An 11,650-nucleotide genomic window follows, 5' to 3' on the forward strand; every position below is an offset into this window, starting at 1 on the left:
CCTGCTCTTTAAATCTCTGTTCTCTCATAATAATGTTAGTCCAACAATGATCCCGCACTCATATGCTGCAAACAAGCGCTCCCTGCCGATATACAGATCCACAACTCTCTCAGAGCTGTCGTTGAAAGGCCTTCCCTTTGGATCAAGTGCTTTGAGTTCCTCTTCAGAATGTCCAAGCACAACTTCATCCCCGTTCCTTGCCAGATGGAAAAGGGTCTTTGTCCTGGATTTCCTCTTGTTGACCTTTGCATGCCTAATAGTTCCGTCAAATCCCCCAAGCAGGATTCTCTTATCGTTGGATCTGCAGCAAGAGAGGGAGTGGTTGAACATCGTGCTAGTTCTCTGGGAATCTCCCTCGTCATAAAGGATCTTTGTAATGTTGTTCAGCGTATCAACAATAATAACCATGTCTATTTGGGCTAGGTGTTTGATGAAGGTATATCCAGAAGGAAACGATATCCCTTTTCTTTCCTGAAACCTACAATCAAACCTAAGCACCCTTCCGTTCAGACCCAGGGCATAAAACTCGAGAGGCACTTTGTCGGGAGGGCTGTGGTTTGCCATAGATCCCGTGCCGCTCTTATTCCCCTCTGGTGGCTTTCTCTTGATGGCTATGGAGGCTATCATCCCCCTTACCCCACTGAATACAGACACAACAGAGCTTTGGGATATCCAAATGAGAGTAGTCCCGTCGGTTGCAAAAATAAGATCATGATCCCAGTCGATCTCAAAGCTCACCACTCCACATGCATCAACTTCCACCATGTTCTTGACATTCTCCTCAAAGTCGAATCTTCGGATAAACCCGTCGCTAAACAAGGCAACACATCGAACAACACTCCCGTCTTGCCTTGTTTCCACTCTTCTACAGTATCCAAATCCAAAGCTTAGGACATGCCTTAGATTCAGTTCCTGGTCAAGCAAATAGACCTCCGACGCTTCTGACGAGAACCTGAACGTAGATTCTCCTCGGAACCCTTCCTTGACACCCACAAACATATACTTGCTATCCCTTGCAGGAAGCGACAGGGCTGTTATGCGTTTTCTGACGTTACGAAGAACCAGATTATCAAACTCCATTCTGTCTCTGATCTTGACGGGCCTGTTCCTAAATACAATGTTCTCTATCGGCTTCTCCATTGCTTCTATAGCGCAGGCCTTCTTGTACTTTGCAAGAAGCTCCCCATCGGCATCCCCAGCCCTCTCTAGCCTAACTATGTCAAGGGATTTCTTCCTGTAGCCTCTGGTGCGAGAAGGCGCAGACCAGGCTTGTTCTGATCCCTCAGATCCATGATCATCAGCCATCAAGGGAGTTTCAAGTTGTATTTTGACAATTGTGCACCCTGGAAAAACAAACATGGTTTTCGAATCAGATCTTCCCGAGACAGATGTGGAGCGCTACTCTAGACAGATAATCGTTCCAGGAATACACGTTCGCGGCCAAAAGAGCCTCGGAGACTCGGGCATACTGGTGGTTGGATGTGGAGGCCTGGGGTCTCCAGCGATCATGTATTTATCGTCGTGTGGGGCCAGGAGAATCGGGCTGGTCGACTTCGATAAGGTCGAGATCCACAACCTGCAGAGACAAGTAATATACACAGAAGCAGACGTGTCCCAGCACAAGGTCGTGGCTGCATTGTCTTTTGTCAGGAGAGCAAACTCCTCTGTCGAGGTGGAAGGATATAACGAGTTTCTCAGCAGGGAGAATGTGGAGAGGATCATCAATCCATATGATGTTGTTCTGGACTGTACGGACAATATCCACACAAGATATCTCCTAAGCGACTACTGCAAGGCTCTTGGGAAGAGTCTTATATGCGGATCCGTCCTCAGGTGGGAGGGGCAGCTATATAAGCTTACTCCCAACGGACCATGCTATAGATGTCTGTTTCCAAACATCAAGACAGAAACCATGACGTGCGAAGATGCAGGCGTCGTGGGGCCCATCTGCGGAGTCATCGGATCCTTGCAGGCCTTGGAGGCGATCAAGACGATCACAGGAGACGTAGAGCCCAAAATGACGATCTACAACGGAATGACATCGGACCTTATGGACTTCAAGCTCAGAACCCCGAAGCACGGCTGCAGCGTTTGCTCAAAGAAGTGCGTTCCCGAGAGCTCTTCCTTTTTCATGCCCCCATGCACCTCTGCCACGGACTTGGAAGACCTGGACGTGGATACAGTCGAATGGGAAGACATTCTGGACAACCTTGAGTCCTACTTTCTTATAGATATCAGATCCCCAATCCAGTACGAGATGTTCAGGGTAAAGGGCTCTGTCAACATCCCGCTCATAGACTTACCGGGCAAGACCGGAGACATTGATGCATCAGGAAAGAGGATAGGAGTTATCTGCAGAAGGGGAATATCGTCCAAGGAGGGGGCTTGGATCCTCAAGAGGAGCGGGATCCATGCCTTTTCGGTAAACGGGGGGATTAATGGCCTTAAGAATCAGCTGAGGAAGGCACGACAAGCAGAATCCGCCTCGGGATAAATTTTTCCAGGCCAGGTCCATGCAGATGGAAGGAAAGCCCCTGGGGGAGGTTTTGGACCTGGAGACTCTTACAAATAAAAGAGTATGCATCGATGAGGTTCTTCCGCAGAACGTGGATTTTCTTGTTATTGACCTTTCAGATGCCTTGGGACTTTCTATATTCACGTTTAGTGAAACAGCAATGCACTACAGAAAGATTGCAGAGAGCCACAGCAAGAAGATCGTCGTAAGGTCGTTCTATGACGGGGGCTATGCACTGTCGGACATTGTGGATGACGTGTGGAGTGCAGCAAACATACATGGGAATAATGTATCTGGGAAGTTTCTGGTGTATAGATCTGGAACCTGCAAGAAGTCTGACTGGTACGGATGTGACGTCGTTGTCAGAGTCCAGCCATTGGATAGTGGGGTATCCGCAGATGTTGATGGAAGGATTCTTGTTTTCAGCCGGTCAAGAAGATATCCTGAGCTTAGATACAAGGTCTTAAGAAACAAGACGGTTTATTACACCGTCTAGATTCTGCGTTGGCAATAAAAGGTTTATACAAGAAACAGACTTCTTTCGACTCAAAGACAGATGGCCTGTGTTGAGAGCAACCACTTCTGTGGGCCCCTCCGGGGGGCTATCGCCCTTGTAGTGTAGTGGTTATCACGCATCCTTTACACGGATGAGGTCCTTGGTTCGATCCCGAGCGGGGGCATTTTTGTCCATGTCATCTATGCATAGGTATGTATTTAATTATTGTTTGTACTTTGGATATGTGGATTGAAATCCTTGATCGGCTGCCAATCTATTTCACTGACATCCTTGGCCAGCAGCCCGTTAAATGGCTCCTTTTTCAGTGGAGCTTCTATGTTGCCTCTTGTTCCCAACGCATTTGTCACATTCCAGAGCTCACAATATGCACGGTAGATGAAGAATAGTGCCAGTACGACAGACACAGCTATGGCATATTTATAGGCAGTTCTATTGGAGATATGGAACTCTTTACGGACCAAATGCTTAAACATCCGTGCCCATCCGGAAAGATACAACACTATAACTATAGAGAAGAAGGGTGTGATGATAACCGTCAAAATATACTCAATGATAGAAGAGGGTCTTATGATAATGGACGTTATTCCAGATATACTATCTATATCCTTCTCAAAGCGCCTAACCACGGAGTTCACCAACATTTCCACCACAGAAGGCTTTTCCTTAGAGATGGCTGTGTTTATTGCCCAGTATCCCATAATCCTTGTAAGTATCTCTTCGCCCGTGCTTTCCTCAATGTCCTTAACAAGATTCCAGGCCGACGAAAAGCAGTACTGTGCTACTATCAGGCCTGCAACGTCCTCCGGCCCCAAGAGGTTGGCCATCTCCTTTCCATGCTTGTTCTTTAAAAGAACTGCCAGAATGCAGATCCGAACGGCCACCATGGCAATTCTTTTGAAGTCTGTAGCCTTGGGGTTCATCCTAAGGGAGTTAATGATACTTCTAATGAACAGCCCCAACGCAATATCCGTGAGTATCAGGGACGCACACGCTATACAAAAAACTCTCCTGGCTTCCAACATAGTATTTAGCTTCTCCACATTTTTGGTATTCGTGAGTATTAGGGACGCAAACGGGATATAACTTCTGGATTCCAACATAGTATTTAGCTTCTCCACATCTTTGCATGCATTTCTAAGACAATTCTGGACAGACCCAAGCCCTAAAAGTTTTTTGACAGGCCATAGGATATACCTACCTCTCCCGGGTATTATTCTGATGGCCGACTCGAGAATAAAGTCTACTTCAATAAGCCTTAGAATTACGAGCAGGACAGAGGTAATCGAGAGATGGACAAGTAGCCAGAAGACCCTGGTCGCCTCTTTTCTTCTTGTCTTGCTCTGCCTTTCTTTGTGGTTTGGGGTGCTCGATTCTGCCGAGATTTCCATTATGAAGAAAATTGGGGATACTGCATTTTATTGATAGATATCATCCCTATCTACTGCAGAAGATAGATACTTGCTGAGATAATTTGTTGATAGAAAATTAAGGGAGAGATAAACACCTCACTCTCGGGATAGGCTGATCTAATGTTCGTGACTGTGGAGAATCATACCCAAGTCTTCCCTAAGATCTGGGTAGCGGCTCTTCTAAATGAATCTTCCAAATCATTAATGATATCAATCGACTTTTTCTTTCCATCGTTGGCAATGTATAGGGCCAGCAGGATGAGAATTATTCCATAGATAAAAAGCAAGGTCTTCCTTGGGAGTTTGATATTCTTCATGCATTTTCTTTCAAGTTTCATGAGTATTCCTGATACTATTACAGCCAAGGACGCAATAACAAACACCGGAAGTATGCTTTCTAGGGCTGCGCTGACTTCCTTCTGAAAAGACTTTGGAACTCCATGGCTAATGAAGCCAATGATGGTTCTAAGAAGGGAGTTCAACTCTTTGAATTTTTTCCTTTCTTCTATTATCTTCGTTGCTACCATCATCAGAGCTCCACTCAGGATCGCCGTCAACGAGGCCGACTCCAGGTCGCTGAGAATTGTCTGGGACAGGAGTATAGTATGTACAGCAAGTATTATCCTCGAGGTCATCTGCGGTCCTATTCTTTTATACAAAAGAGATTTCTTCCACCATTCCTTGGTTATGAGTCCAATTACGACCAGGTCAAGAACCATCTTTACACACCGGAGAACGTTGCTCTTCTCCAAGTCTTCTGTTGAAAGCGCCCATGCTTCGGCCACCACTTCTGCTACTACATTGATGCATGGGAGTGCTACAAATACTCCGGATATCGATAGGTATATCACACACAGAAGTTCGTAGTCTATAAATTTTGAAAAAGCATCGATGCATGCAACTCCCATGTACATCATGATGGTTGCATAAAAAATGGATACTATTTTCTGGAGCTTTCTCTTATTATTATCCCTAATAAGAAATCTGCTTTCATTTTCTTCGCTCTTCTGAACATCCATACTACAGCTCATTCACCCTAAGAATTCGATTCTTTTTATATACTGGCCGCTAATTATATGAAGTCCACTGTAGCCGAAGTCCAGGAAATGGTCCACGGCCTTTTGTTTGTTGAAATTGTTTGTAAGGTAGATGCCCTTTAATGAATGGCCAGAAGCAGGAGAACATCATTGAAGAGAAGGATGTGGGGTTTATCCTGAGCTACGGAAGGAACTATTACGCCGATGGAATAGTGGAGAAGGAGGCAGAGATAAGGAGACTTTTTGAGCAAATAAGCTTAAAGCTCGGGACAAGGGAGGTGGAGACAGGGCTTGCACCGCCGATGTGTTGGGACCTTCTGGGAGATAGAAACAGAATACAAAGCGAGCCGAACCTGCAGGTGGCCAGGGTCTGCAAGGTGCTTGATGGATACCAGGAGCCAAGATACATGATAGGGATCAAGATGATAGCCAAGTTTATTGTTGGGAAGGGGAAGCGAGTGGACTCCAGCCTCATACAGGAGGGGATGAGGGTAGGAGTTGATAGAAACAAGTACCAGATTATCCTCCCACTGCCCCGGAAAATAGATGCATCTGTCACCCTGATGCAGGTTGAAGAAAGGCCTGATGTTACATATCATGATATCGGAGGATGCAAAGAGGAGATTGAAAAGATAAGGGAGGTTGTTGAAGCGCCTCTTCTGAATCCTGAGAGGTTTGTTGCACTGGGGATTGATCCCCCAAAGGGTGTTCTTTTATATGGACCTCCTGGAACCGGGAAGACTTTGCTGGCAAGGGCCGTAGCCAACAGAACGAATGCATGCTTCATAAGGGTCATTGGGTCTGAGCTTGTGCAGAAGTATGTCGGGGAGGGCGCAAGGATGGTCAGGGAGATTTTTGCGATGGCCAAGGGAAAGAAGGCCTGCATTATTTTCTTTGACGAGGTAGATGCGTTTGGAGGAACGCGGTTTGACGACGACGATGACAACGAGGTTCAGAGGACAATGCTCGAGCTGATAAACCAGTTGGACGGCTTTGATCCAAGAGGGAACATAAAGGTTCTGATGGCAACGAACAGGCCGGACACCCTTGACCCGGCTCTCCTCAGACCTGGAAGGCTGGACAGGAAGGTCGAGTTTGGCCTCCCAGACCTTGAGGGGAGGACATCGATTCTAAGGATCCACGCAAAAACAATGAGTGTTGACAAGGACATCAGGTTTGATCTGATTGCAAGGCTCTGCAACAATGCAACGGGTGCAGAGCTGAGGAGTGTTTGTACAGAAGCAGGGATGTTTGCCATAAGAGAAAGAAGGAAGATTGCGACGGAAAAGGATTTTTTGAAGGCTGTCGATAAGGTCGTCAAGGGATATGCAAAGTTCTCCTCCACGCCAAGATACCTGACATATAACTAAGACAATAAACATGTTGCGTCGTGTGTTGTTTCTATCTGCCCATGCTACATAAGAAGCTTTAGACGAGGCATAGTAGTTTTGTATTTGAAAGCCCTGTAATGAATGGAAATGTTTTAGGGACGTTGGGGATACCATTGAGGCTTGTTTTCGAGGGAGAATTTGACGTAGAGATGCAGGCAAAGGCGGTTAAAAGGATAGAGGAGAAGACCGCATTCAGGCTTAAAGAGAGCAAAGACATGGATGTCTTGATGCATGAAACGGTGAATGACGTGTCTTCAACAATGGATATCTTGAGGAACGCCTTGGGAAAAGGACTTTTTGGGGAAAGGTTCGCCTTTCTGGATATGGTTGACGTATTTGTATGTCATGAAAAGATCAGCGTTGATGAAATGTCCAGGCATTATGTATCTATTGACGAGGTCATGGGGGAAGAGATCGAGGAGGTATTCAGAAGAATTGTGGATCTTGAGGGTAGAAGAAGAGTCGAAAAGCAATCGAGCGGATGGAGTTTCAAGTCACTGGCAGATGTCTTTAAGAGCGATCCAGAGAATGACAAGAGATCTGCGGATGGATTGTTTCTCTTGCAAAGATACAAGGAGGCATACAAGATATACTCAGGATACCGAGGAGATGATGAGTTTTCGTGGTACTGCATTGAAATGTCTGTCTACTGCCTGCTTTTGTCGAAGAGGCCTGTTCCGCGAGGCATTCTAAGTTATCTGAGGCCGCTTCAGCCTGCACACATATGTCTGATCAGACTGATGAGCATTGTTGTGGATCTAAGAAGTGTCCTAGCGCTAGAAATGCTATCCCTGCTTCTGCTAGGATCTCCATTCAGGGCTTTTGCCCAGGAAGCCCTGGCTCTGGCTCTTGATGGAAAGGGGTACTGCAGAAAGAGGATTGGATTGTGGTTTGATTCAGCCTTAGAATTCCACAGGATGGGGTTTCTGGACAGGTCTGCGAGATGCTGCGAGCGCTTTCTTACCCTCACAAACCCTATTTTCAGTGAAAAGAATTTGTCCAGCCTCACAAGGAACGCACTGGTTTGCTCTAACAGATACATCAAGGAAACTCTTGAGTCTCTGGAAAGAAGCGACGGCCCAGATCCTGAAGACAAGCATGCCCGGAGCGACAGAGACGGGGTAGTTGTGTACAGGAAATACGGAGGATCCAAGTGTGATTTTCAGGGTTCAGTGAATGTTATAGAGTCTGTCTTTGCAGAATACCACAGCAAAGGCCTTGTAAGTGTCCTACGCATCGGAGACAGCACCCCACGGGTTTTTCGCACAGAGAAGGGAATTACGTTCGAAGGCCCAGGGAGATTCGTCATAGACCACGGGATTTTTAATATTGGAGGGGTCGAGCGGAGAATAGAGATTGGTATTCCGTTAGATGTCCGGGAAGATGTGCCTTTCATGCATGTAGAGACGGATGATGTCTGCGAGGTTCTTTGTGGGGAGCTGTATTCTCTTTCCTGCAAGGCTATTAGAAACCACAGTTCGAGTATTAGGGTTTATTTTGATGACAGGGAGTTTACAACTGAGAGGAACATATTCAGCCTCGAAATGGTGTTTCCAAGTGTGGGTACTTACGACCGCAGAGTCATCCTGAGCGCCTGTGGATGTACTGCATACAGGGATGTAAGGTTTGTTGTCATTCCATCGTTTTCCATAGACATCTTCAACTACAAGTACTGTCTTCCTCTACTATTTTTGAATATCGAGAGCCATCTCCCAAGAGACTCGAAAGTAAGATCCTGTTTGGCATTGAACAAGAGCCTCGAGGTTTCCGGGGTGGATTCCGTTGAGCCAGCAGACTCTTACGAAAAGAATGCCATTGGATATTTTAGAAGAAACATTGTTGGGACCAACGGCAATGGTCTTGATGAGTTAGCAATGGTTAGGAAGGAAGACCCCACTTTATCTAAGGATCCTCAGCAACTTCTACAAGCTGTGGAGAAGTCCCCTCCTGCTGTGTCCGATTTGCTCTTCAGCGACCTAATGCCCAGCACGAGGAGTGAGACGACTATTTTGGGGAAGTCTGTTTGTTCCTCACGTGTCTTTCTGAAGGCGAAAGTCCCCCTGAAGACGCTGCTAAACCCAAGGGATGAGGACTCCAGTAGAATGGGTGAGGATGCATCCCCAGTAGACAAAGTGTTGTTGCCGAGGCTGGGCTTCAAGATGGCTTCTCGAAGCTCAGAAGGGATGCGAGGAGCTCTTGTGGATGGTTTCCAGGCTCACGAGATGGCAATGAAAATAGAAATTGAGGTACCACCTAGGAGGATATGTACATTTATATTGGAAGGGGTGCTTGGGGCCCTTCTTTCGGGGCCAGAGGATCGGTCAGATGGGAGTACACCTAGGTCTATGAATCCATTTGTTTACATAACACACTTCTCGCCGATCTGGTTGAACGAGCCTGCAATAATGTATTTGTGCGTTAGCAACTACTACAAGGACCATGCTCTGGACGTTGAGGTGTCATCTCCTGTGATAGCCATATGCAGTGAGGATGCAGCATTTAGCGTTGAAGAGCTCTCGTTTTCTCTCTTTGAGATCCGGTCCGTATTCAAGGAAAGAGGGAAGTATGGGTCTGACGATATTAGGGTCTGTGTAAAGGTGGGAAGCGAGGAGGTTGATCACGAATGTTTGGTGGAACTCCCATTTGTTTCGTAATGTTTGGGGTAGCTGTTAATATGGCAAGGATAGAGCCCTAGAAATGGGTAAGATCCACAAGTTCTGGAGCACACAGCCTGTTGATAGGAATGGCGAGGAGGCCATGCCCTCCAAACACACCATATCCATAGAGCAGCCGAAGCTTCCCGATGGATTTAGGTTTGAGGATCTTGGGTGCGTTGAGGAGCTTGCCAATTTCCTTGAAAAGAATTATGTTGAGGACATCTACTCTGGGCATATGCTTAGATATTCTGTGGAGTTCCTGCAATGGATGTTTGACGGCAGAGATGGGAAGAAAAGGTACTGCATTGTGCTCCGGCTATGCGGGAGAATGGTGGGGTTTATATTTGGGAAGGAGCATCTGGTGTCCATCAGAGGAAAGAGAAGCTCGGTGCTTGGGGTGAATTTCCTATGCATTTCCCGGGAAATGCGTGGGAAAAGGATGGCGCCTGTACTTATAAGAGAGATTACAAGGCGTGCAAATGTGGACGGGATCTTCCGGGGAGTGTTTACGAGTGGAACGGAACTGTTTTCCAACGTCTCGCAAGGTAGGTATTATCACCGGCCCTTGAATGCAGAAAGGCTATTTATGTGTGGATTTAGTGACAGGATAGTGAAAGTTAAAGAGACCCGAGCAAGAGAGGGAACAAGGCTGGCCGAGGAGAAGGACATGGAGGACATTGCAAGGCTATATCTAGAAGAGAGCAGGAGATATGTGTTTTATGAGGAAATGAGATTTGAGGACATAGTGTCTACCTTTAGGCCTGTGAAGAATGTGGTGTATACCTACGTACATGAAAGTAATGGGGCTATCGACGGATTTGGGGCGTTCTTTGTGGTCGGGACCATTGAGAAGAAAAGTGGACGACAAATCCAAGGGGGGTATCTGTATTACAGAGGGGGAAAGGATGTTGCGGAAATGGTTGGAGATCTTATGCACTTTTCGCAAGTTGAGGGCTGCGACGTGTTTAACTGCCTTGACATGATGGAGAACTCCTCATTTCTGGCAAGGCTTGGATTTGTCTGTGGCAGTGGAGAGATCCGTTACTACTTATACAATTGGAAAAGTGAAGAGATACCTCGAGATAAGGTGTTCTTCGTCCTTCCGTAGGCGCGGCAGAAATAAATGAATAAAGACAGTTGGGAAACTTCTGGTATCCTGGAAATATTTAATGAGGCAGATCCCTAGGGATCGATGAAGTTGATAACACACAATGAAAGATTTCACTATGACGAAGTCCTTGCATCTTGCATACTTCTCCGGATATATCCAGATGCCGAGATAGTGAGGACAAGGGACAAGACCCTCATCGACTCGGGTGATATTGTCTACGATGTTGGTGGAGTGTTCGATCCTGGACTGGGAAGGTTTGATCACCACCAGAGGACGTTCTTCGAAACGTTTTCGCCGAAGTACAGCGTCAAGCTCAGCAGCAGCGGACTCATCTTCAAATACTTTCACAGGAAACTCTTGTCGCTGTACGGGATAGAGAGCTCCAGTAGAACATACGATCTTGTGGTGGACAAGATCTACTCTGAGTTTTTCTTGTATGCGGATGCCATAGACAATGGGCAGGATATATATGGGGAGATAAAGCCTCGGAGCATTGCAGACCTAGTCAATCTGTTCAATGTAGATGGGTCTGGGAGAGATGCAGAAACCGAGGGGTTCTATGAGGCACTAAGGATTGTGGATAAGGATCTTGACAACTACATGAAGAGGATCAAGCTGTGGACTGACAATTACGAACACATGGAAAATAAGATAAAGGAAACAAGTGGGCCGATTCTTGTGCTAGACAAGCACTATAGCACGGACTTGGTCCTGGAGATTGAAGCCCAGAATGGGAAGGACTTCAAGTTCATGGTGTTTCCCCATAGAGGTGCATACAGAGTAATTGCTATTCCAAAACATAAGGGAACATTCGAAACAAAAAATCCCCTCAGAAAGGAGTGGCGTGGACTTGTGAACGAAGAGCTGGTGGAGGCGTCTGGAATAGAGGGCTGTACCTTTGTCCACTCCTCCGGGTTTATGGGAATTAACAGTACACTAGAGAATGCACTGAAAATGTGCACAGAGTCTCTTCCGGATGATGAAGATCCACGCCAATAAAAACAACAATTTAT

General features: G+C 46.4%; 9 protein-coding genes across 9 annotated transcripts, besides 1 other annotated feature; 6 read left to right on the top strand and 3 right to left on the bottom strand.

Annotated features, from left to right (window-relative positions):
• Nucleotides 1–24: 24 nt before the first annotated feature.
• ECU03_1280 (uncharacterized protein) lies at nucleotides 25–1,305 on the bottom strand (the record flags this gene model as incomplete). Its single annotated transcript, NM_001041000.2, has 1 exon — nucleotides 25–1,305. One exon carries the CDS (start codon nucleotides 1,303–1,305, stop codon nucleotides 25–27), a length of 1,281 nt encoding a protein of 426 aa, NP_597636.2.
• A 52-nt stretch (nucleotides 1,306–1,357) lies between these two features.
• ECU03_1290 (uncharacterized protein) lies at nucleotides 1,358–2,494 on the top strand (the record flags this gene model as incomplete). Its single annotated transcript, NM_001041001.1, has 1 exon — nucleotides 1,358–2,494. One exon carries the CDS (start codon nucleotides 1,358–1,360, stop codon nucleotides 2,492–2,494), a length of 1,137 nt encoding a protein of 378 aa, NP_597637.1.
• Nucleotides 2,495–2,513: 19 nt separating this feature from the next.
• On the top strand, nucleotides 2,514–3,011 carry ECU03_1300 (uncharacterized protein; the record flags this gene model as incomplete). Its single annotated transcript, NM_001041002.1, has 1 exon — nucleotides 2,514–3,011. One exon carries the CDS (start codon nucleotides 2,514–2,516, stop codon nucleotides 3,009–3,011), a length of 498 nt encoding a protein of 165 aa, NP_597638.1.
• A 111-nt stretch (nucleotides 3,012–3,122) lies between these two features.
• Nucleotides 3,123–3,195, top strand: a tRNA (tRNA-Val).
• A 34-nt stretch (nucleotides 3,196–3,229) lies between these two features.
• On the bottom strand, nucleotides 3,230–4,420 carry ECU03_1310 (uncharacterized protein; the record flags this gene model as incomplete). The annotated part of the gene is made up of 1 exon (NM_001041003.1): nucleotides 3,230–4,420. The coding sequence occupies one exon, from the start codon at nucleotides 4,418–4,420 to the stop codon at nucleotides 3,230–3,232; it is 1,191 nt and encodes a 396-aa protein (NP_597639.1).
• A 161-nt stretch (nucleotides 4,421–4,581) lies between these two features.
• Nucleotides 4,582–5,472, bottom strand: ECU03_1320 (uncharacterized protein; the record flags this gene model as incomplete). The annotated part of the gene is made up of 1 exon (NM_001041004.1): nucleotides 4,582–5,472. One exon carries the CDS (start codon nucleotides 5,470–5,472, stop codon nucleotides 4,582–4,584), a length of 891 nt encoding a protein of 296 aa, NP_597640.1.
• A 128-nt stretch (nucleotides 5,473–5,600) lies between these two features.
• ECU03_1330 (proteasome regulatory particle base subunit RPT1) lies at nucleotides 5,601–6,848 on the top strand (the record flags this gene model as incomplete). The annotated part of the gene is made up of 1 exon (NM_001041005.1): nucleotides 5,601–6,848. The coding sequence occupies one exon, from the start codon at nucleotides 5,601–5,603 to the stop codon at nucleotides 6,846–6,848; it is 1,248 nt and encodes a 415-aa protein (NP_597641.1).
• Nucleotides 6,849–6,946: 98 nt separating this feature from the next.
• ECU03_1340 (uncharacterized protein) lies at nucleotides 6,947–9,523 on the top strand (the record flags this gene model as incomplete). The annotated part of the gene is made up of 1 exon (NM_001041006.1): nucleotides 6,947–9,523. One exon carries the CDS (start codon nucleotides 6,947–6,949, stop codon nucleotides 9,521–9,523), a length of 2,577 nt encoding a protein of 858 aa, NP_597642.1.
• Nucleotides 9,524–9,566: 43 nt separating this feature from the next.
• On the top strand, nucleotides 9,567–10,634 carry ECU03_1350 (uncharacterized protein; the record flags this gene model as incomplete). The annotated part of the gene is made up of 1 exon (NM_001041007.1): nucleotides 9,567–10,634. One exon carries the CDS (start codon nucleotides 9,567–9,569, stop codon nucleotides 10,632–10,634), a length of 1,068 nt encoding a protein of 355 aa, NP_597643.1.
• Nucleotides 10,635–10,718: 84 nt separating this feature from the next.
• Nucleotides 10,719–11,636, top strand: ECU03_1360 (Myg1-like protein; the record flags this gene model as incomplete). Its single annotated transcript, NM_001041008.1, has 1 exon — nucleotides 10,719–11,636. The coding sequence occupies one exon, from the start codon at nucleotides 10,719–10,721 to the stop codon at nucleotides 11,634–11,636; it is 918 nt and encodes a 305-aa protein (NP_597644.1).
• Nucleotides 11,637–11,650: the final 14 nt, after the last annotated feature.

This window comes from Encephalitozoon cuniculi, chromosome III, assembly GCF_000091225.2.
Source record: "Encephalitozoon cuniculi GB-M1 chromosome III, complete sequence".
Classification (NCBI taxonomy): domain Eukaryota; kingdom Fungi; phylum Microsporidia; family Unikaryonidae; genus Encephalitozoon; species Encephalitozoon cuniculi.